The sequence below is a fragment of the Lepidochelys kempii genome, chromosome 10 (assembly GCF_965140265.1).
Source record: "Lepidochelys kempii isolate rLepKem1 chromosome 10, rLepKem1.hap2, whole genome shotgun sequence".
Classification (NCBI taxonomy): domain Eukaryota; kingdom Metazoa; phylum Chordata; order Testudines; family Cheloniidae; genus Lepidochelys; species Lepidochelys kempii.
Window position 1 is genome coordinate 51,796,846 of NC_133265.1, and position 25,303 is coordinate 51,822,148.

Genomic DNA, 25,303 nt, shown 5'->3' on the forward strand with positions numbered 1-25,303 from the left:
TTCAGGGACCCTTCTCATGAGCAACTCCTTATCCAAGAGATACAGTCGCTCCTATTGCTAGGGGCAGTGGAGGAGGTTCCCCAGGAGCACAGGGGCGAGAGCTTTTATTCCCGGTATTTCTTAATACCGAAAGCCAAAGGTGGCCTCAGGACAATCATGAACCTGCGAGAACTCAACAAGTTCGTAAAGAAACTCAGTTTCCGCATGGTCTCGTTGACCTCTGTCATCCCCTCACTGGATCCAGCAGACTGGTATGCCACCCTCGACTTGAAGGATGCTTACTTTCATATTGCAATCACTCAGCCACACAGGAAGTACCTCAGGTTTGTGATGAACAATACCCACTACCAATTTACAGTTCTTCCGTTCGGCCTGGTGGCAGCACCTCAAGTCTTCACCAAGACTTGTCGCTGTGTTCCTGTGTTGTGTTGTCACTGTGTTCCTGTGCAGGCACAAGGTACAGGTATTTCCATACCTGAGTGACTGGCTGATCAAGGGTCACTTCAGGACCCAAGTGGAAACGCAAGTCAGATTCTTAAGGGCCACCTTTGACAACCTGGGTCTCCTTCTAAACGAAGCAAAATCGACTCTGTGCCCTCTTCAGAGCATAGAGTTTATAGGAGCAGTACTGGACTCGACCCAAGCCGGAGCATACTGCCGGAAGCGAAGTTCCAGGCCCTGGCCAGTATCATTGGAGGTCTCAGACAGTTTCCCACCACCACAGCAAGAAAATGCCTGAAGCTTCTGGGACATATGGCTGCCTGCACCTGCGTGGTGCAGCATGCCAGACTCAGGCTCTGACTGCACCAGTCATGGTTAGCATCGACCTGGACAGGATCGTGACCCTGCCTCGCCCAATCCTCAGTTCCCTCCTGTGGTGTCTTAACCCTCAGAAAGTGTGCTCCAGGGTCCCCTTCGCCAGTCCACAGCCATCTTTTTTGCTAGTGATGGACGAATCAGACTTGGGCTTGGAAGCACATCTAGGAGACCACAGGATTCGGGGTCTCTGGACTCAGGCAGATCTGGCTCTCCACCTCAATGTCAGAGAGCTGAGAGCGGTGTGCCTGGTGTGCCAGACCTTCCGGGCATACTTAACGGACAATGTGTATCAGTTACAATGGACAACACCACGGCAATGTTCTATATCAACAAACAAGAGCGTGTCCGCTCCTCTCCCCTGTGCCAGGAAGCCCTCCTGCTGTAGAACATTCAGTACACCTACAAGTGTCGTACCGCCCCAGGGTACAGAACAAGCTGGTGGACCACCTCTGCAGGGCCTTTCCTGGCCACGAATGGTCCCTTCACCTGTACGTTGCAAATTCAATGTTCCAGAGGTGGGGATTTCCCCAGATAGACTTATTTGCCACATGATGCAACAGGAAGTGCCAGCAGTTCTGCTCCTTCCAAAATCACAGCCTGGGCTCCAGTGTGGACACGTTTCTCCTCCCATGGGGAGGTTGTCTCCTATATGCCTTTCCACCCATACCACTCGTTTACAAGATACTCCTCAAGATCCGGAGGGAACGAGCTCAGGTCATATTGATAGCTCCAGCTGGCCCTGCCAGCACTGGTACACATCTCTCGTAGACATGTCCATGGAAGCTCCAATCACCCTGCCGCTCTTCCCGAACCTTCTGACACAAGATCACGGTAGTCTCCGACACCTGAACCTCAGGTCTCTGCACCTCACGGCTTGGAAGCTCCGTGGTTGAACCTGGTGGAGCTTTCCTGTTCAGAACAGGTTAGACAAGTCCTCCTTGGCCACAGAAAACCCTCTACGAGAGCCACGTACCTTGCCAAGTGGAAGAGATTTTCAATCTGGTCAGCACAGCGCCATTTGTTCCCGATGCTAGCCTCAGTGCTGCTTATTCTGGACTACTTCCTCCATTTGAAGCAGCAGGGGCCTTCAGTGTCGTCAATAAGGGTTCACTTGGCCGCCATCTCTGCCTTCCACCCGGGCGCGGAGGGCCATTCTGTCTTTGCTTACCCGATGGTCAGCCAGTTTCTAAAAGGTCTCGACAGGCTATACCCTCACATCTGGCAGCCTGTCCTGGCTTGGGACCCTAACCTGGTCCTTCGTAGACTCATGAGACTGTCCTTTGAACCCTTGGCATCGTGCTCCCTGCTCTACCTCTTTTACAAGGTTGCGTTCCTGGTGGTGATAACCTCGGCCAGGAGGGTGTCTGAACTTAAAGCCCTAACATCAGAGCACTCATACACCGTGTTCTATAAGGACAAGGTTCAGTTCAGACCGCATCCTGCCTTCCTACTGAAGGTTGTATCACAGTTTCACATCAACTAGGACATCTTTCTCCTGATATTCTACCCTAAGCTGTGTTCCAGCAGCAGGGAGCAGAGACTTCACTCATTGAATGTCCGTAGGGCGCTAGCCTTCTACATCGAGAGAATGAAGCCATTCAGAAAGTTGGTCCAGTTATTCGTGGCAGTGGTGGACAGAATGAAAGGTCTGCCTATATCGTCGCAATGAATTTCATCATGGATCACGTCCTGCATTCAGGAGTGCTACAACCTGGCAGGGGTTCCTGCACCTCCAATCACTGCGCACTCCACCAGGGTGCAGGCCTCAACAGCGTTTCTGGCTCAGGTTCCCACTCAAGAAATCTGCAGAGCCGCTACATGGTCCTCCATTCATACTTTTACCACACACTATGCAATTACCCAGCAGGCCAGAGACGATGTGGCCTTTGGACAAGCAGTGCTCCAGTCAGTGGACAACTCCGACCCCACCTCCGGAACTTGGGCTTTTCAGTCACCTGACTGGAATTGACAGGAAGAAGCACTCAAAGAAGAAAAAACGGTTACTCACCTTCTCGTAACTGTTGTTCTTCTAGATGTGGTGTTCATGTACCTTCCAATACCCACCCTCCTACCCCTCTGTCGGAGTAGCTGGCAAGAAGGAACTGAGAGGGTGGTGGGTCAGCAGGGCTCTCTATTGGGCGCCATGAAGATGCAACTCCAGGGGGCACCCAGGCCGACCCCATGGATGCTGCTAGGGGGAAAATCTTCCGGCTACTGTGCACGTGCGCGCGCACACACACCTGATTGGAATGGACATGAATAACACATCTTGAAGAGTTTTGAGAAGATGAGTAACTGTTTTTTTTTCTCGCTCTCGTAGAACTGTGATAACCACCAGGTATGACTTCATTTCTGTTATAAATTGCTGCATCAAATCATCAACATAGTTCCATTTTTGTGGTTTATATGACGATGTATATGAAGTTCAAGTGCTTAATACTTTTGTGTTGGAAGGAAGTTTAGTTGGATTTGTGTGATGTTCATATTCGTAAGTCATATTATGAAGACACTGAATGTTGTAATCTTTTTGATTGTTTGTTTGAATCCTTTAGGACACCATTGTTAGTGTGAAGTGGGATCCAACTGGTAAGATTCTTATGACATGTTGCAAAGAAGAAATGGTGAAACTCTGGAGATATATGGGGGGATGCTGGAGGCGTTTGCATTCACTCTCCCATCCAGCTATTGTGAATAGTATTACCTGGTGCAACCTTCCAGGGAAAGGACCCAAGTTGCAGCTGTTACTGGCTACGTATGTTAACATTTTTGCTTTAATACTTCCTGTGTAGTCTTTGTACTTTGTATTAATACTTATAGCAATTTGGATTTATGTAGCATCTTTCATCCTAAACAAAAAAACAACAAAATTCAACAAGCTGTTCATAGTAGAACACTTGTTCAGTACTGACTTAAATGCAAAAAGTTCCCATTACTAAATCACCAACAGCTTTTCCCCTCCACCTAGGCTTTTCTCTGGAGGGATCTGCACCAAGTACTGACCAGGGCTGATCTTAGTTAATTAACTTGAATTTGTCACAATGAAAACGTAATGTGGTATGTTTGCAGGTTACTGGAAACATCAATCATTGTTGTAGAAAGTGCCAGTTATGTCCATAGTTGCAAATGCTTCCTGTGCTGATAAATATTCCTGGGACCTATACATTCTGATTGCGCAATGATTGCAAGGGAGTATTAGGTAAAATATGAAAATATTTAATGTGAAAAATAGGGTGAAAACCTATGGAGGATATTTCTAAATATTTTGAGCAGGAATAAAAAAAAATCACTGTCAATATGCATATTTTATGTAAAAATAAAAAGTGAATTAAATAATATAGTAAAATTTCAAACAGTACAATGAAAAAGAAGTTTTTCCTTTTTCCAGTCTGCCTCAGCTTTCCTTTTATATTGGAGATACTACTTCACTAACTTCCGTTTAAACGAAGTGGTGCTGACAAAATTAGTTTTGGCAAAAATTAATATTAAGAAAGAGTTAAACAAAGAAAAATGAACTTTTTCAATCAGCATTACCCCTAAATCTGTATACAACTTTTAAAAAATTATCTGCCGCCCTTGGACTTTGTTTTTAAGCAGATTATCTTTCTTAATCACCTTGCTCTAAATGTATATCATTACAGACTGACATACTTTTAGGACATTTGTTGATTGGTGCTGTATGTTAATAACTTTACTTTGTTTTCATGTGATGTATTCTAACTTTCTTCAGAGGATGCCAGAATGGCTTAGTGTGTGTTTGGAGTGTTCCCCAAGACATGCTGATCGTGTTGCAGTCCAGCTCAAGTAGTGCAGAAGGATGGTGGGAACAGGAAACAAGTGGCAAGGTAAAGACAATTGAGCAAATGTTAGGAAATCTTAACCTGGTTGTATCCATGGTTTTTTCTACGATAATAGGAAAGGATGGGAGCAAGATATTTAAATATCTGCATGGATGGAGAGGGAGAAGAGAGAAATATTTAAAAACCATTTAGTTTAAAAAAGTTACATTTATTTTAATTTGTCTGTGCTTATGCACATGGAGGTGTTTCCAAGGCAGGAAATGGTTCTTGCTCACATGCTCAGGGTCTTGCTCACATGCTCAGTAATTTTCCCCGGGTCAGATTGGCAGTGACCTTGTGGGGATTTTCGCCTTCCTCTGTAGCATTAGAGTACAGGTCGCTTGCCAGGATTATCTGGGTGTACTTCCCTTAATCAATTCCCTGCTATTACAGGTACTTTGGGCATTGGTGCACCTTGGTCCCTTCTGTTCCCTGCCTAATAGTATTATTTCCTGGGTAGTTTAATTCTTTAGTCTAATTTTGGATGTTGAGTTTAGTGTGTGGTTGCTGGGTGCTGTCAGTGACCTGTTGTCAGACTAGATGATCTGGTGGTCCATTATGGTCTTAAGGTCTATGACTCTAAACGGGAGGTCAAGGTTTAAAAACAACTTATTTGCAAGAGCTATTGATCTTGGCTAAAACTTGGTAATGCTATCTAGTTCTTTTAAAATTATTCAGTTATTTCCAAAAGAGAAAACTAAAATAATATTGAAAGTTTCTTCGCATATAAATTCGCCTCGACTTAATTTTAACTAAAATGTTTTTTTAAATGGTAAGACCCAGCCGTAATGTGATCTTGAATGCTTATGGTATTTCGAAGAGGAAAATATAGATGGTAATAAGTTAAAGGCATCCTTATAAAACATGACTAAAATAATTACAAATAAAACTAAGGTTTCTTAAGTAAATATGCATTTAGATATATTTACTTAGAGTGCAACATCACTGTAGGTGCTCGTAGTCTGTTGTATCAGCTTGAATAATTCTATAAGCCCTTTTCTTTTTATGGTGCCTTATTCTGCTTTCCCTGTTAAAATAAAAGTAGTTGAACCAAGAAAATCTATACACTGGTTGCAAAAAAGTCTAAATCTGAAACACTCTTCTATTCACAATTTTCTATAAATGCAATCCAGGATATGTCATAATGATAAAATAATTTGCAGGATGGATACAGAAAAGCAGTAGATGCCAAGTGCATTTATCAACTGAGAGGACATATTACTCCTGTTCGGACTTTGGCCTTCAGCTCTGATGGACTGGTATTAGTGTCTGGTGGACTCGGTGGGCTCATGAACATTTGGTCTTTACGGGTAAGGTTGTCTTTGAGTTATATTTAAGATTACTCAAAGATTATGCCATGGATGTCACAGAATTCATGGATTCTAGAGTGGCTGCGGCACCCAGAGGGCCCTCGCAGCTTGGGCTTTCCTCTCCCACACTTGGTCTTCAGTCATCCCCCTCATCAGCTCTCCCCCCACGTTATTTTTAGTAAAAGTCACGGACAGGTCAAGGGCTTCTGTGAATTTTTGTTTATTACCTGTCCATGACTTTTACTAATAATAACCGTGATGAAAGCTTAGTTATATTTCTTAAAGTTTGTTAAAATAGGTATGTTTAAGATCAAAAGCTAAAGGATAATTTTATGTCCTTTGTAGTTTTCTTTGATAAATACTTTATAAAATTAGGGGAAGCGTAGTCATGAATAATGAATACAAGATTTGGGGTAAAATACCTGAATTCTAATTCTGGCTCTGCAACTGATTATGTGCCTGGTCAAGTCATTTATGACCTCAGGTCTTTAGCCAATTTGTGCTTTTGTTTCTCCCCTCTGAAAAAAGGGAATAATACTTGCTTTCTTCACTGGCTGTTGAGACTGTGTAAAACACTTAGAAGATGTTATATCAATGCTATTTTTAACTTTTAATAATATATTATGGAAAACGCATATGCCTTTTTGACTGTCGTATAGGAATTTTAGTTCAAAGGGTTTAAAATACTTTAAACAAGCATTAATTGAAATGTTTGGGGGGTGTTTATTTAGAGTACTACAGGATGATAAATTCAAATGTTTAACTAAATATGTGTATTGATCAAAACATTTCTTGTTTTAGGATGGCTCTGTATTACAAAGTGTTGTGATTGGTTCTGGAGCTATTCAAACTGCAGTATGGATCCCTGATGTTGGAGTAGCTGCTTGCTCGAATAGATCAAAGGTATTATTGTATATTAAAGTGCTGTTCTTTTGAGTTAAATTTGTGGGTAGTAAGGGAAGGTTCTTATTACAAAAAGAAGCCCATTTACCCAAACTTTTCTTTCTAACAAACTGCTAGCATATTTCTCTCCCTGTTCTGCTTAGTCCATGTTATCCACGCGCATTTGCTGTCAAATAAGGAGCTTGAGTAATTAAAGTTCTGCTGTACATAGTTTGTCTGTTTACATGCAGAATACATTGTTTTGACTCTCAACTGCCATCTTATCTTTTAAAAAGAGTTAAAAAACTTTTTGTTTAGATTTCAGACTTCATGTATGAAAAAGAGAGAAATGGGGAAATCAATTTAAAAAAATATGCACCCAGGTGAATGCTTTGTCATTTTGAAATTTATTGCATGTAACAAATGTCACCCCTCTTTATGGCAGAGATGTGAAATGTGTCTGTCATAGAAGAAATATCTGCTTCAGAAGGTTAAAATAGTCTTTGTGGTTGAAAATGTAAAATTTAGCATTGTACAGTACCTTTCTTTAGTGTTCTATTGCAATTAGAGCTGGGTGATTTTTTTCTTTTTGGCCTATAGTGAAATTTGAAAAATGCAATTTTCAGTTGGCCAAATCTATTTGTGAATTTGCCAAATAGTTCTTGTCAAAAAAAATATTAATTTTTTTTTCAGGACTGAGGCACCAGTCACAAAAAACGGGTTGGAAGTAGCGGTTTCTCCCTTTTGATCTTTAGCCCAGTGGTTAGAACACTCACCTAGAATGTGGGAGACCCGAAGTAAATTCCCACTCTGGCTAATGTGGATTTGAACTTGGGTCTTCCACATTGGAGGAAAGTGCCCTACCCACTGGACTATGAGATGATATGGTGTGGGACTCTCTCTGTTGTTAAAGCTGTTCCACTGTGTATAAATAATTAAATACTAATTGTAACAGGGAAATGAACTTGAGTCTTCCACTTCGCAAGTGAGTCCTCTAACCACCAGTTTCTAGAGTCATTCTTTCTTGCTGTCTCTGGCCTAATGACTAATTACATATGCAAAATGGAACAGCTTCAAAGGAAAGACTGGGAAAGATCCACCCCAGAATATTTTACAGACCAGGGCTTAGTCTAGTGAACATCTATCCATCAGTCAAAGATACACCTTCATCATGGGACCTTTACCTAGTCCTTACTCAATTTATAAAGGTTTCCTTTGAGCATCTGAATGAATATTCACGGTTTTACCTGTTAATCTAAACAGTATTTGTTATAGCCATAACATCTGCCAGAAGAGTAAGCAAACTTCAAGCCACAATGACTGATCCCACTTCTCACTATTTTCCACAAGGACACGGTGATTTTTCCATCCCTATCTGTAATTCTTATTCTAGGTGGTAACCAATTTTCATCTCATCCAATCAGTTAATCTGCCAGTATTCTTTCCTAGATCCTATGCTCATTCAGGCAAAGCAAAGCTTCAAACACTAGATCAGGGATTGGCAACCTTTCAGAAGTGTGTGCCAAGTCTTCATTTATTCACTTTAATTTAAGGTTTTGCATGCCAGTAATACATTTTAACGTTTTTTAAAAGGTCTCTCTCTATTAGTATAACTAAACTATTGTCGTATGTAAAGTAAACAAGGTTTTCAAAATGTTTAAGAAGCTTCATTTAAAATGAAATTAAAATGCTGATCTTACGCCGCCGGCCCACTCAGCCCGCTGCCAGCCTGGGGTTCCGTTCACCTAGGCCAGCAGTAGGCGGAGCGGGGCCTGCGGGCAGGACCCCGGCTGGCAAGGGGCCAGCGTCCGGAACCCCAGACCGGCAGCGGGCTGAGCGGGGCCAGCGGCCGGGACCCCAGACCGGCAGTGGGCTGAGCGGATCAGCACATTGCCGGTCTGGGATCCCAGCCCGGCCCACATAGAGTGGGTACCTACTTTCTCCCTGGTTCTAGCCCATTCCCTTCCTCTATCTCTGCACTGAGCTGAGGGTGGGTGTGCACTGAGCACAGGGCTGGGGGTGAAGGAGTAGGCTGGGTGTTGGGGTATAGGGCCTGGCCAGGAGCTAGAATGAGGGAGGGCTCTCAGGATTGCGGCAGGAGGTTTGGGTGTGGAGTGCTTACCTGGGCAGCTCCCATTTGGTACAAGGGGTGCAGGTGGGAATGTGGGGGTGTGTGTGCAGGAGCTCTTGTTTGGTGCTCAGGGTGGAGGTGGGAATGTGTGGGGTGCAAGAGTTAGGACATGAGGTGGAGGGGATGGGTATGTGTGGGGGGTGCAGGAGTCAGGGCAGAGGGCTGGGAACATGAGGGGTGTGCAGGAGTCAGGGCATGGGGTGTGGGGGAGCTGGGTATGTGTGGCGGGGGCTGGAGTCAGGGCTGGGATCATGGGGGGTGCAGGGGTCAGGGCAGAGGGCTGGGTGTGTGTTAGGGGGGTGCACAGGAGTCAGGGCAGAGGGCTGGAGGTGTGGGCTAGGGCCATGGGGGTGCTCCCAGCCCCCTGCCCACAGCGGCTCATGGCAGGGGGCTTGTCAAGGTTCCTTCCCCACTCTGAACTCTAGGGTACAGATATGGGGACCTGCATGAAAACCTCCTAAGCTTACTTTTACCAGCTTAGGTTAAAACTTCCCCAAGGTACAAACTATTTTACCTTTTGCCCTTGGACTTTCGCTGCCACCACCAAACGTCTAACACCGGTTACTGGGAACGAGTCCGTTTGGAAATGTCTTTCCCCGAAAAATCCTCCCAAATCTTACAACCCCTTTCCTGGGGAAGGTTTGATAAAAATCCTCACCAATTTGCATAGGTGACCACAGACCCAAACCCTTGGATCTTAAGAACAATGAAAAAGCATTCAGTTTCTTAAAAGAAGAATTTTAATAGAAAAAAAAGTAAAAAGAATCACCTCTGTAAAATCAGGATGGTAAATACCTTACAGGGTAATTAGATTCAAAACATAGAGAATCCCTCTTGGCAAAACCTTAAGTTACAAAAAGACACAAAAACAGGAATATCCATTCAGCACAGCTTATTCTCTCAGCCATTTAAAGAAATCATAATCTAACGCATATCTAGCTAGATTACTTACTAAGTTCCAAGACTCCATTCCTGTTCTGTCCCCAGCAAAAGCATCACACAGACCGAGAGAGAGGCTTTGTTTCTCCCTCTCCCCCGGCTTTTGAAATATCTTGTCTCCTCATTGGTCCTTTTGATCAGGTGCCAGCGAGGTTATCCTAGCTTCTTAACCCTTTACAAGTGAAAGGGTTTTTCCTCTGGCCAGGAGGGATTTTAAAGGGGTTTACCCTTCCCTTTATATTTATGACAGGGCTGGAGGGTATATGCCCTGATTCCACCCCCCTTCCCCAAGGCCCCATCTCCACCTCTTCTCCACCTCCTCCCCGGAGCAGCGAGCGTGCTGTGGTTCTGCTTCTGCCCCTCCCTCGCAAGGGCCATCAGCTGATCGGCGGCAGGGAGGGAGAGGAGGAGGGGCGGGAACACAGCACTCTGGGGGAAGAGATGGGGGAGGGGGGACCTTGCCTGCCCTTCAGCAGCAACCGCGGACCAAGCTTCTTCACCCTGCTCCTACAGGGGGCGGAGAAGAGCGGGCCAGGGTGGGCAGGATTTTTAATGGCATGCTGCTGCCTGCCAGGGTCCCAGCCTGGGTTCGGCAGCGGACTGAGTGGGGCCAGCGGCTGGGACCCGGCAGGCAGCAGTGTTCCATTAAAAATCGGCTCGCGTGCCATCTTTGGTACACGTGCCATAGGTTCCCGACCCCTGCACTAGATGCTAAAAGGGCTTTAGCTTTCTATCTAAATATAACCAAAGACTTTAGAATGTCATCAGATCAGTTTTCTTATGCACAAAATAATAAAGGACAGGCATTTACTTCACAAAGACTATCTAAGTGGCTTAGGCAATGCATTGAAAAGAGCTAAAAATTAGCCTCTGTCCCTCTCCCAGCAGGGATTAGATCCCATTCCACAAGGGCAAAGGTGGCCTCCATGGCATGCTGTTTTAGGTATATTCCCATTGCAGAAATTTGCAGAGCTGCGACATGGAGCTTTATTCTTATGTTAACAAAACATTATGCATCCTGGTCAGATGCTCAGTTTGGTAAAGTGGTACTTGAGTCACTGTTTAATTAGAAAACCACATCCCATCTTCCTTGGAAGACAGTTCTATTTATCAAACTATCGAATGTGCTGAGGTGATTCGAAGAAGAAATGGAGGTTACTCACCTGTAAGTGGTACTGATGAGTAACCTTCATTTTTCATTGGGTTATAATTTTACCAAATTTTAACCATTTGGGCTGAAATTTTATATGCGGGGGTGTTTTTACGTACTACTAGATACACCCTCCCAGTCTGACAGTGAACTATTGAAACTACTTTCAGTATAGTATTTCATCCAGGTGTGCACCCACTTCATACTAATTTCACCTAGACCACATTTCCGTAGTTTGTGTATGAAAATGTCATGTGGGACTGAGTCAAAAACCTTACTAAAATCCATATGTACTGCTTTCCCCCAGCCAATAGGCCAGTAACCCTGTCAAAGAAGGAGATTTGTTCTTGATATATTTTTCCCTAGCCTAGTTTTTGGAACCATTTTGGTTGAAATTTTTCAAAAAATTTCATCTTGAGGATGACACCCAGCATAGAAAACCTCAGCTCAAACATCTAGAGTTTAGAAAAGATATAAGAAACTGAAAATGGTTTTATAATGAGAAATATCAGGCAATCTTAATAATAGTAGGTGCTACCAACCCATTTTATAATGCTGTCTAAGACAAATTGTTTAAAGTGTTGTATAAATACACAGATGATAAAGGTACATAATTTTTCTTTCAACTCAGCATTGTCACTTACTCACACTGATACTTTTAGGTGTTGAGCAGTATTGGGACAAAGACAATTAGTGAGAGTAGTCAGATTGATCTGAATAAGCATATTTCCTCTGTTTAATTTCTGGTATATAAAATGTATCTGGTGATTGTATTGTTGAACAGGATGTGTTGGTGGTGAATTGCACATCAGAGTGGATATCTTCCAATCACGTCCTTGCAACATGTAGGACTGCACTGAAACAACAGGGAGTTTTAGGATTAAATATGGCCCCTTGCATGAGGGCTTTCTTGGAACGTTTGCCAATAATGCTTCAGGAACAGTATGCCTATGAAAAGGTAAGAATAGTTGAATGCGGAACATCAAATACTGACATATGTAACATTAGATGTCTGTCTTGAATTTCAACTGTCTTAAACTTTTGACGGTCAACCCAAGAAACCTTTGTTGAGGTTCAATCCCACCTTTGGACATCAGATTTATAGTTTCTCTTTTGAGTACTCTAGCAGAACTACATTGTCCTAATGTCGGGCTGTTTCTGATCTTCCTCTTGTTTTGTCACCTACTACAAGATCCTTGGCTCTTGTGGCCTTAAATAGGTGTTTCAGCTATCCTAGAAGTTTCTTCTTTAACTCACTTTGACCGCACCACTACACACGAATTGCTGTATTGTTTTAACTGCAGCACTTGGATAAAGCAGCCTCAAACTGACCCTTTATCAGGTTGCCTTCCCCGCCCCTCCTCCTCCCCTCCCCCGCCCACACACATTCCCTTAAAACCAATCAACCAAAAAAAAAAAACAACCAGGAAGTTAGGCTTTTCTCACCTTTGTTTGTTTTAATTTTCTGTGGTATCCACATGTTTTTTCAAAACATTGTTTCGAGACCTAATTTGAATGACCTTAAACATGGTGTTAAACTTGTCCTGATTACTTTGCATCCTCCTCTAGAATAAGAAATGATAAGGCTAGGAGATTGCTCTCATGTCTCAGAAAACAATTTGTTGCATATATATGAACATTTTTCTTTGTGCAAAATCCACTCAGAATCTCATTATTTTAGCTTCTTTATGACTGTAAGGGCTGGTATACAAATAATCTTCACAAAATCTCTTGCAAGGCCTTGTTATGAAATATAGCCAGTGTTTCTTTTTTAATACAGGAATTTACAGATTTCTCTGGAAGTGTGTATTTAGATCTGCAGTTCTGGTGCTGGTATTAATATCTGCACCTCTTCAGTGGAATTAACATATGGTCCGGATGCAAATAAATGTGATTTTGCCTGCTGAACTACTCCATTAGCACTTTCCATGCCCTTACTCTCTCTCCCATTTATTCAGTTGTATAGCTGGAGGTACTTCACAGAAATCACTGTGTGCCTTAACACTATTGAGCAGTCAATAGAATAAATGTCCTAAAGAATTTTAGAAATTATAGAAATTGTGAACTAACCTTCCTGAGTTGGGCACCGATATACCAAGAAGGACATAGGATCCTATGTATACTTCCCAGAAAACCAGTTGTGAGGAAAGAAAGTATCTCTACTCAAACAAATAGGAGAGAGAGATACTATTCTGCTTAGTCTCTTTAAAAATAAACCAACTGGCTTAACTAAAAAACAAGGATTCTGATCCTATTGGCATTGCCAGTCCTGTGTCATGTCCCTCCCATCAGTGTGAGCAGTATAAATGATGGGGGCAGTGTAGATAGAATTTGTTGTTACACACTGAAATCTAGATTTGTTCCACCTGTTGACATCTGTTGTTGACACAAGACAATGTCAGGATTGCCAGACAAATTGGATACTGGATTCAGGCTATTTTGATTTCCTGAACTGTAACCAGACAATCCTACAAGATATCCATCACTTACTTTAATCGTCTTTTCTCTGGCTTGACTCTAATATAGTTCTTCACAATGGCTAACCAAGACACACTCTATCTTTAAAACATGTGGACTCTGAAACCTGTCATATTTGGTCATATGTCTGAATCAAATTTGTAAAGTCCTTTTTCTGTCTACTACAGAATCTCTGCCAGAATAGTTACAGGAAACTCTGCAAAACTTATCTGACATTTTCTTTTATCAGTCTTCTTTTGTAATGACCTTTAATAACAAAACCTCATTGCAGATTCCCATACAAACTAGGATGCTGCTTTACTTCTATCAATAAGCAATTTGGAGTAGGGATGTAAATAATGTGTAAAAACAATAACCATGTAACCGATTAAAATTCTATTAGTTAAACGGTTAACTGGGGTGCTAGGGATGTGGGGGGTGCTGCAGTACCACCACATTTTAGGCAGGGCTCCACTGCTGGACCCGCCTCCAGGGCTCTGCTCAGGGTGGTAGCCAGGACCCTGGGTGGAGTTTAATAGTTAACAGAAACCGATAAGCATCAAGTTTATCAGTTAACTGGTTAAACTTTTACATCCCTAATTTGGAGTCCAAGGTACATTTTTTCCATTAGACCTATCCAGTTCTCTCTAGCTGGTACAATACAGCACTCCATGCAGCGGGCAGCTAAGTCTGCTACATATCCTTTTCCCGAATACATCTCCAAATTCTGTCCACTCATTTGAGGCCTTTAAACCTAGGAGCATAGAGATATGTCACAAATACTTTATTTTGCTGGTATTCTGATGCATTCCCTCATCTGTTTATGGCTACAGCATCTGTCACCATCTACAGTTTTCTCAATCTCTATTCATCATTTGTTGTAATGCCATAGTAACCTCTTTCCTTCAGGTTATTTTCATTCAGGCATGTAATAGTGCTCACTTCTCCACTTCTGCTTTTCATTCTTCAGAATTTCCCAACTGAAGAGAAACAAAATCATGTTTGAAAGCTGGATTTTGTGTCTTCCTTAACATGCAGAAGAAAATGAAGAGAAAATTATTGTAGGCTTTTCAGAGAATTATTTAAACTGTTCATAAAATACATCAAATTATTGTAAATTTGCTGTTTAGGTTAAGAAATTATTCTAGTCAATAATGTATTCTACTTAAAAAGAAGAAAGGGGAAAAAAAGAGAGAGAGAAAAACCAAATTAAAAAAATGTTTTTATATTGTAATATATTTGAGTGATGTACCTTGTCTAAAAAATGGTAATTTCTGATAATATGCTGAAGTGCATTTGCTAGTGAAATCATTTTAATATGTTTGCAGTATTTCTGTTTCAAATACCGAACGAGAGTGAAGTCTGATACTTTGACAAATAGTCCCGATTCATTGTGCGGAAATGAATGAAAATTATTGGAAAGGGGTTTTTCTGGGAAATATTTTTTCTATAGAAAGAGCTTTGAAGAATTACTATTTCTGAAGTGATGAAAGTATGCCTCTAGCTTCATATGTTGACCTTCCATTTTTTTTTCCCTCTAGCCCCATGTGGTCTGTGGAGATCAGCTTGTTCATAGCCCTTATATGCAGTGCCTGGCTTCACTTGCTGTGGGGCTTCACCTCGATCAGCTTTTGTGTAATCCACCGATACCGCCTCATCACCAGAACTGCCTCCCCGATCCCTCAGCTTGGAATCCTACAGAGTGGGCCTGGTTAGAATGTTTTTCAACTACTATAAAAGCTGCTGAAGCTCTGGCCAAAGGAGCACAGTTTCCAGAATCCTTTACTGTTCCAGATCTGGAGCCTGTGCCAGAGGATGAGCTTATACTTCTAATGGTAATATGCACTTCATTCTGCCAATTATTAAGTATATGTATAGCATGCACTATATTGTGCAGATAACATCTGTAATAATTACCTAAAAAAATTTAAAAGTTTGTAAAGAGTAAATTGTTATGCTTTACTTAATGGAAATACCAAGAGAGTGCATAGACTTTATTTTAATTGATATAAAATGAGGCAATTGGTGCCATATAAATATTTGTAATAGAACTAATAGTGTGAAAGTGGCATCTTCCTTGTTTAGCAGATCTGCTCCCTCTGTGTCTATTCAGAGTCATATCTACTTGCTTTACTAACTACAGTCAGTTTTTGTTATATTGTCTTAGCCTGCAGAGTTGACACAGGGAAAAGTGAGCTGGACTAATTCTGGTTCACAAATCAACGGAACTAACAAAGTTCCATTTGCAGAACCTCTATTATGGTTACATAAACCAGTGAGAATTTGGCTTGACTATGACATTCCAAGGGGAGCTTGCAGGGCTGACCATTCATTCATTTTTGTAACGTGTAGACAGAGTAAATTTTATATGGAGTCATTGAAATGCAATGGCACCCTATTATGCCATCTTTAAAGTAGTTTTTCAGAGTAGTCCTACACTTTAACTATATTGGCACTACCAAAATGCCAATATAATGGGCTATGACAGGTGAACCTGAAGTGGAAACTTTGTATTTATTGGATTTTATCAGTAAGTATGTATAATTTTGCAAATAAATACTTTCACTTATGTACTCCTAAAATTAAGGCTACATAGGGAAAACATAATTATGGCTCTTCCTAGTTGCTTTCCTTGCTATATACCTATTGACCCCACATATACCTTCGTCCCTTATTTTTAAATATTCATATAGATTATCACAGTGATCAGGAAGGATTCCCTTCTGTGTACAAGAGCACTATGGGGTTTTGCCTTTTTCTGAAGCATTGGGCATATACCAGTGCAAGATGCATGCTATTAGACTTGGCAGGTTGTTGGTCCAAATCTGCAAGGAAGATTTTATTTTTTCTGTACATTTCTTGAACCCATTGTCACATCTTCCTTCACTAGCCTATTTTGAGTGGCACACTTAGCTTGTTTTCCACTGCAGCAGTTAAAAGCAACCGTTTTTACCATAAGTAGTTTTAGACACTCATGAGTCCGAATTTTTTCTTATGGTAACAATATTAAATGTTAGATTCCAGTATTAAGAAAAATAGGTGTACCCCAAGGACAACAATGATACATTAAAGTTTACATGAGTAATACTGAATATGAATGAATTTATTAAAATAATTTGTACATAAATTTTGCTTTAGTCACAGTTAAAACTATTTTACATTTATGTTCAAAAGCTGTTTGTTGTTCAATAGTAGACCCGTATAACCGTTTTTCATCTAGGAAAAGGCTTGCCATTTCCAAGTGACTATTTAAAGTATTTAAACTATTTAGACTATTTAAAGATTATTAACTGAAAGAATAATGCACAAATGGTGGGCTGACCCTAATATACCTGTTTTTAATCATTCAGGATAACAGTAAATGGATTAATGGTATGGATGAGCAGATTATGTCTTGGGCAACATCAAGGCCTGAGGTTAGTAAAATTGATTATTTTAAATTTAAAATACTAAAATTATCAATATAATTTTCAAGTGCTCCTTTATGCTGTTTCATAGGATTGGCACCTTGGTGGCAAATGTGATGTGTATCTATGGGGAGCAGGGCGCCATGGGCAGCTAGCAGAAGCCGGTAGAAATGTCATGATACCAGTAGCAGCACCTTCATTCTCACAGGCTCAACAGGTAACAGTGTTAGGAGAGATTTACATTTTATTCTTCACAAATTGCCTTATTTTCAGTTGTTAGTTACAAAATATCTATCAATATCCCTTTTGGACTCAGTGCTAATTTTCCAGAAAACAAAAGAACTCCGAAATGTATAAGGTACTTTCCCCCCAGTTAGAATTTTTATTAGATTTGCTATAGTTTTTGTCAAATTCACACCAAGAAACTGGCAAAATCATTTCTTAGGATTAGAGTGAGTACAATGTAAAAAAATATTTGCACAGTTTTAATATAATCCATGTTGCAAGATTGCTTTCTGAAATAATGTGATGCTGGAGCACAGGGTGAAATAATGAGACAACCAAATTGCTGCAAGAAATACATTGAGAATCTCACTGGAGAACATACTACCAGACCAAATAGTTTTGCAAAGAAAGGGAAAGTCTTTGAAGCTAAATCATAAAGAGAGCTTTTTGTGTGTGGTGCCGTTTTTAGATCTCCAGGGGCCACCTTCATCCAAAACACTGAATGAAGGAATTTTATTGTGATGTGATGATGTGGTAAAACCCCCTTAGTTTAAAACGTATTTTTCTGCTAAATTCAGAATAAGTGAAGTAACAGTTAGGTGATTAAACTAAGGGTATGTCTACACTGTGGAATAAGGTCGAATGTATAGAAGTCGTTTTTTAGAAATCGGTTTTATATATTCGAGTGTGTGTGTCCTCACAGAAAATGCTCTAAGTGCATTAAGTGCATTAACTCAGCGGAGCGCTTCCACAGTACCGAGGCTAGAGTCGACTTCCGGAGCGTTGCACTGTGGGTAGCTATCCCACAGTTCCCGCAGTCTCCGCTGCCAATTGGAATTCTGGGTTGAGATCCCAATGCCTGATGGGGCTAAAACATTGTCTCGGGTGGTTCTGGGTACATATCGTCAGACCCCCGTTCCCTCCCTCCCTCCGTGAAAGCAAGGGCAGACAATCGTTTCGCGCCTTTTTTCCTGCGTTACCTGTGCAGACGCCATACCATGGCAAGCATGGAGCCCACTCAGGTAACAGTCACCCTATGACTCCTGGGTGCTGGCAGACGTGGTACGGCATTGCTACACAGTAGCAGCAACCCCTTGCCTTGTGGCAGCAGACGGTACAGTACGACTGGTAGCCGTCATCGTCATGTCCGAGGTGCTCCTGGCCACGTCGGCTGGGAGCGCCTGGGCAGACATGGGCGCAGGGACTAAATTTGGAGTGACTTGACCAGGTCATTCTCTTTAGTCCTGCAGTCAGTCCTATTGAACCGTCTTATGGTGAGCAGGCAGGCAATACGGATTGCTAGCAGTCGTACTGTACCATCTTCTGCCAGGCAGGCAAGAGATGAGGATTGCTAGCAGTCGTATTGTACCATCTTCTGCCGGGCAGGCAAGAGATGAGGATGGCTAGCTGTCGTACTGTACCATCTTCTGCCGGGCAGGCAAGAGATGAGGATGGCTAGCTGTCGTACTGTACCATCTTCTGCCGAGCAGCCATGAGATGTGGATGGCATGCAGTCCTTCTGCACCGTCTGCTGCCAGCCAAAGATGTAAAAGATAGATGGAGTGGATCAAAACAAGAAATAGACCAGATTTGTTCTGTATTCATTTGCTTCCCCCCCTCCCCCGTCTAGGGGACTCATTCTTCTAGGTCACACTGCAGTCACTCACAGAGAAGGTGCAGCGAGGTAAATCTAGCCATGTATCAATCAGAGGCCAAGCTAACCTTCTTGTTCCAATAAGAACGATAACTTAGGTGCACGATTTCCTATTGGAACCCTCCATGAAGTCCTGCCTGAAATACTCCTTGATGTAAAGCCACCCCCTTTGTTGATTTTAGCTCCCTGAAGCCAACCCTGTAAGCCGTGTCGTCAGTCGCCCCTCCCTCCATCAGAGCAATGGCAGACAATCATTCCGTGCCTTTTTTCTGTGCGGACGCCATACCAAGGCAAGCATGGAGGCCGCTCAGCTCACTTTGGCAATTAGGAGCACATTAAACACCACACACATTATCCAGCTGTATATGCAGCACCGGAGCCTGGCAAAGCGATACCGGGCGAGGAGGCGACGTCAGCGCAGTCACGTGAGTGATCAGGACATGGACACAGATTTCTCTGAAAGCATGGGCCCTGCCAATACATGCATCATGGTGCTAATGGGGCAGGTTCATGCTGTGGAATGCCGATTCTGGGCTCGGGAAACAAGCACAGACTGGTGGGACCGCATAGTGTTGCAGGTCTGGGACGATTCCCAGTGGCTGCGAAACTTTCGCATGCGTAGGGGCACTTTCATGGAACTTTGTGACTTGCTTTCCCCTGCCCTGAAGCGCATGAATACCAAGATGAGAGCAGCCCTCACAATTGAGAAGCGAGTGGCGATAGCCCTGTGGAAGCTTGCAACGCCAGACAGCTACCGGTCAGTTGGGAATCAATTTGGAGTGGGCAAATCTACTGTGGGGGCTGCTGTGATGCAAGTAGCCCACGCAATCAAAGATCTGCTGATATCAAGGGTAGTGACCCTGGGAAATGTGCAGGTCATAGTGGATGGCTTTGCTGCAATGGGATTCCCTAACTGTGGTGGGGCCATAGACGGAACCCATATCCCTATCTTGGCACTGGAGCACCAAGCCGCCGAGTACATAAACCGCAAGGGGTACTTTTCGATAGTGCTGCAAGCTCTGGTGGATCACAAGGGACGTTTCACCAACATCAACGTGGGATGGCCGGGAAAGGTGCATGATGCTCGCATCTTCAGGAACTCTGGTCTGTTTCAAAAGCTGCAGGAAGGGACTTTATTCCCAGACCAGAAAATAACTGTTGGGGATGTTGAAATGCCTATATGTATCCTTGGGGATCCAGCCTACCCCTTAATGCCATGGCTCATGAAGCCATACACAGGCAGCCTGGTCAGTAGTCAGGAGCTGTTCAACTACAGGCTGAGCAAGTGCAGAATGGTGGTAGAATGTGCATTTGGATGTTTAAAGGCGCGCTGGCGCAGTTTACTTACTTGCTTAGACCTCAGCAAAACCAATATTCCCACTGTTATTACTGCTTGCCGTGTGCTCCACAATATCTGTGAGAGTAAGGGGGAGACGTTTATGGTGGGGTGGGAGGTTGAGGCAAATCGCCTGGCTGCTGGTTACGCGCAGCCAGACACCAGGGCGGTTAGAAGAGCACAGAAGGGCGCGGTACGCATCAGAGAAGCTTTGAAAACCAGTTTCATGACTGGCCAGGCTATGGTGTGAAAGTTCTGTTTGTTTCTCCTTGATGAAACCCCCCGCCCCTTGGTTCACTCTACTTCCCTGTAAGCTAACCACCCGCCCCTCCTCCCTTCAATCACCGCTTGCAGAGGCAATAAAGTCGTTGTTGTTTCACATTCATGCATTCTTTATTCATTCATCACACAAATAGGGGGATGACTACCAAGGTAGCCCAGGAGGGGTGGTGGAGGAGGGAAGGAAAATGCCACACAGCACTTTAAGCACAGCACTTTAAAAGTTTACAACTTTAAAATTTATTGAATGACAGCCTTCTTTTTTTTGGGCAATCCTCTGTGGTGGAGTGGCTGGTTGGCCGGAGGCCCCCCCACCGTGTTCTTGGGTGTCTGGGTGTGGAGGCTATGGAACTTGGGGAGGAGGGCGGTTGGTTACAGAGGGGCTGCAGTGGCAGTCTGTGCTCCAGCTTCCTTTGCTGCAGCTCAACCATACACTCGAGCATACTGGTTTGGTCCTGCAGCAGCCTCAGCATTGAATCCTGCCTCCTCTCGTCACGCTGCCGCCACATTTGAGCTTCAGCCCTGTCTTCAGCCCGCCACTTACTCTCTTCAGCCCGCCACCTCTCCTCCCGGTCATTTTGTGTTTTCCTGCATTCTGACATTATTTGCCTCCACGCATTCGTCTGTGCTCCCTCAGTGTGGGAGGACAGCATGAGCTCGGAGAACATTTCATCGTGAGTGCGTTTTTTTTCTTTCTAATCTTCACTAGCCTCTGGGAAGGAAAAGATCCTGTGATCATTGAAACACATGCAGCTGGTGGAGAAAAAAAAAGGGACAGCGGTATTTAAAAAGACAGATTTTATAAAACAGTGGCTACACTCTTTCAGGGTAAACCTTGCTGTTAACATTACATACATAGCACATGTGCTTTCGTTACAAGGTCGCATTTTGCCTCCCCCCACCGCGTGGCTACCCCCTCCCCGTGGCTAACAGCGGGGAACATTTCTGTTTAGCCACAGGCAAACAGCCCAGCAGGAATGGGCTCCTCTGAGTGTCCCCTGAAGAAAAGCACTCTATTTCAACCAGGTGACCATGAATTATATCTCACTCTCCTGAGGATAACACAGAGAGATAAAGAACGGATGTTGTTTGAATGCCAGCAAACATACACTGCAATGCTTTGTTGTACAATGATTCCCGAGTACGTGTTACTGGCCTGGAGTGGTAAAGTGTCCTACCATTAAGGACACAATAAGGCTGCCCTCCCCAGAAACCTTTTGCAAAGGCTTTAGGAGTACATCTAGGAGAACCGTGAATGCCAGGGCAAAGTAATCCTTTCACATGCTTGCTTTTAAACCATGTATAGTATTTTAAAAGGTGCACTCACCAGAGGTCCCTTCTCCGCCTGCTGGGTCCAGGAGGCAGCCTTGGGTGGGTTCGGGGGGTACTGGCTCCAGGTCCAGGGTGAGAAACAGTTCCTGGCTGTCGGGAAAAGCGGTTTCTCCGCTTGCTTGCTGTGAGCTATCTACAACCTCATCATCATCATCTTCTTCGTCCCCAAAACCTGCTTCCGTATTGCCTCTATCTCCATTGAAGGAGTCAAACAACACGGCTGGGGTAGTGGTGGCTGAACCCCCTAAAATGGCATGCAGCTCATCATAGAAGCGGCATGTTTGGGGCTCTGACCCGGAGCGGCCGTTCGCCTCTCTGGTTTTCTGGTAGGCTTGCCTCAGCTCCTTCAGTTTCACGCGGCACTGCTTCGGGTCCTTGTTATGGCCTCTGTCCTTCATGCCCTGGGAGGTTTTGGCATTTCGAAAACTGGAACGGAGTTCTGATAGCACGGATTCCTCTCCCCAAACAGCGATCAGATCCCGTACCTCCCGTTCGGTCCATGCTGGAGCTCTTTTGCAATTCTGGGACTCCATCATGGTCACCTGTGCTGATGAGCTCTGCATGGTCACCTGCAGCTTGCCACGCTGGCCAAACAGGAAATGAGATTTAAAAGTTCGCGGTTCTTTTCCTGTCTACCTGGCCAGTGCATCTGAGTTGAGAGAGCTGTCCAGAGCGGTCACAATGGATCACTCTGGGATAGCTCCCGGAGGCCAATACCATCGAATTGTGTCCACAGTACCCCAAATTCGAGCCGGCAACGTCGATTTAAGCGCTAATCCACTTGTCAGGGGTGGAGTAAGGAAATCAATTTTAAGAGCCCTTTAAGTCGAAATAAAGGGCTTCATTGTGTGGACGGGTGCAGGTTTACATCAATTTAACGCTGCTAAATTCGACCTAAAGTCCTAGTGTAGACCAGGGCCAAGAAATATGTTGGTGGTTGTCCAGAACCTGCTGTTTTCAGCTTTGTAGTCTCAATTCAGGTTATGAATAAAGACGAAGTTAGCACATTTTGGTTCATGGTTTGTGATGTAATTGCATTAAAAAACCCTAATTTCTTTCTTTAACCAGGTTATTTGTGGTCAGAACTGTACTTTTGTCATTCAAGCTAACGGTACAGTTTTGGCTTGTGGAGAAGGGAGTTATGGCCGATTGGGACAAGGAAATTCTGATGACCTTCATGTGTTAACTGTTATTTCAGCACTTCAAGGTAAAATTGTCTTAATTTTTTTGAGTTGTTCTATTAGTGAAGCAGAAGTTGATATTTCAAAAACTAAAAGGACAATTGTCTAAGTCTTTACACAGATTTACTGAATAAAATAATGTACTTTACTCTCTTTAATAAAAATCTTATATTCATATTAATTTGAACAGATAAACACATGTCTGAGTCTCTTTTGATGCATTTATTCAAGCCTACTTAATGTTTTTAAACTTTATTATTTATCATTTTAAGTAGGACTGAAAAAGGAAATACATTTATGTAACTGAACACCTACCCAAACTTAATAGACTAGCACAGTAGAATTAGATAATTATTAACATAATATTTGTTATTGCAGCAGTTCAAGCATAAGTTATATCTTAAAGTAAAGGAAGACTGTATACAGGGTTGTATATACAGAGCTGATTCCATTCACTAGCTTGTAATTGTTATTATTGTGGACTATTTTGTACAATGCAAAATAACTGAATTTATATTTCTAACTTATTCTGATATTGTTTTTCATTTTGTTTAAGGTTTTGTTGTAACACAACTAGTGACTTCTTGTGGATCCGATGGACATTCCATGGCTTTGACAGAAAGTGGTGAGGTCTTTAGCTGGGGAGATGGAGATTATGGTAAACTGGGCCATGGGAACAGTGACAGACAGCGCAGACCCAGGCAAATAGAGGCCTTACAAGGAGAAGAAGTGGCACAGGTTCAAAAACAAATTTATTATTCACCTATTAAATGTAGACATAATAGTTGCTGCTAGGAACATTAGCTAGGGCTCATTAATAAATGCTGGTAGGCAACTGGATGGTTCACACAGGGATTGACAGTGGAATGTGGAGACTTTCTCTTTAATGTCACAAAATCGAATTAAGCACAGGTAAGTAATGAATAAAAGTCGTCATCAGCTGATGGTTCTCTGGCCATTGTGAAATGAGTTGGTGGTTTCAGTCAAGTTCCCAGCTAAGAGTGTCAGCAGCACAAAACTTCTGTGTGTGTGTGTGTGTCTGTGTGTGTGAGAAAGTTTAGTGGACTAGTAGAGTAGTGTTGGTGAAGCTTCCATTGCTCCTGTCTGTGCTGCACCTCTTTCAGTCTCTAGGTCACCTGCCAGTATTTAGCTGTAGGTGGAGGTTAGCATTCCCAAGCGACCTGACTCCAAGAAGACCCAATCCTGGCACACTGGGCACTAACGGAGCGCTCAAAGAACATAAGGCTGTTGCAGAGAAGCTAAGTGAATTCTTTGCATTGGTCTTCATTGCAGAAGATGTGAGGGAGATTCCCACACCTGAGCCATTCTGAGGAACTGTTCCAGATTGAGGGGTCTCTAGAGGAGGTTTTGGAACAAATTGATAAGTTAAACAGTAATAAGTCACCAGAACCAGACCACAGAGTTCTGAAAGAACTCAAATATGAAATTGCATTACTGTTAACTGTGATATGTAACTTGCCGCTTAAATCAGCCTCTGTACCAGATGACTGGTAGATAGCTAATGTGGTGCCCATTTTTATAAAAGAGTCCAAAGGTGATTCAGGCAATTACAGGCCAGAAAGCCTGACTTCAGTACCAGGCAAATTGGTGTAATCTATAGTAAAGAACAGAATTATCAGACACAGAGGTGAATGCAATGTGTTGGAAAGAGGAAACTCGGCTTTTGTAAAGGGAAATCATGCCTCGCCACACTATTAGAATTATTTAACAGTGTCAGCACATGTGGACAGTGGTGATCCAGTGAATATAGTATACTTGGATTTTCAGAAAGCATTTGACAAGGTCCCTCACCAGAAGCTCTTAAGCAAAGGGCGTCATGGGATAAGAAGGAAGGTCCTCTAATGTATCAGTAACTGGTTAAAAGATAGGAAAGAAAGAGTAGGAATAAACAATTTTCACAGTGGAGAGAGGTAAATAGCAGGGTTCCCAGGGATCTGTACTGGGACCAGTGCTGTTCATCATATTAATAAACAATCTGGAAAAAGGGGTAAATAGTAAGGAAGCAAAGTTTGCAGACAATACAAAATTCCTCAAGATAAGTCCAAAGCAGACTGAAAGAGTTACAAAGGGATTGCACAAAGCTGGGTGACTGGGCAACAAAATGGCAGATAAAATTTACTGTTGATAAATGCAAAGGAATGCACACTGGGAAAACATAATCCCAACTATACAAACAAAATGATCGGATCTAAATTAACGGCCATCACTCAAGGAAGAGATCTTGGAGACACCGTGGATTGTTTTCTAAAAATATCTGCTCACTGTGCAGCAGCAATCAAAAAAGCTATCAGAATGTTAGGAACATTTAGGAAATGGATAAATAATAAGATGGAAAATATCATAG

General features: G+C 42.9%; 1 protein-coding gene across 9 annotated transcripts in view; it reads left to right on the top strand.

The window, feature by feature from the left end:
• The window catches only part of HERC1 (HECT and RLD domain containing E3 ubiquitin protein ligase family member 1), a 217,521-nt gene that overhangs the window by 178,049 nt on the left and 14,169 nt on the right, over nt 1-25,303 (top strand). For all 9 annotated transcript variants that reach the window (XM_073303562.1, XM_073303563.1, XM_073303568.1 and 6 more), the window contains 10 exons: nt 3,372-3,571; nt 4,547-4,661; nt 5,819-5,965; nt 6,767-6,868; nt 11,852-12,025; nt 15,066-15,359; nt 16,875-16,940; nt 17,023-17,148; nt 22,826-22,964; nt 23,495-23,676. In XM_073303562.1, coding sequence (XP_073159663.1) covers nt 3,372-3,571; nt 4,547-4,661; nt 5,819-5,965; nt 6,767-6,868; nt 11,852-12,025; nt 15,066-15,359; nt 16,875-16,940; nt 17,023-17,148; nt 22,826-22,964; nt 23,495-23,676 — 1,545 coding nt within the window. The remainder of the gene's footprint in view (nt 1-3,371; nt 3,572-4,546; nt 4,662-5,818; nt 5,966-6,766; nt 6,869-11,851; nt 12,026-15,065; nt 15,360-16,874; nt 16,941-17,022; nt 17,149-22,825; nt 22,965-23,494; nt 23,677-25,303) is intronic.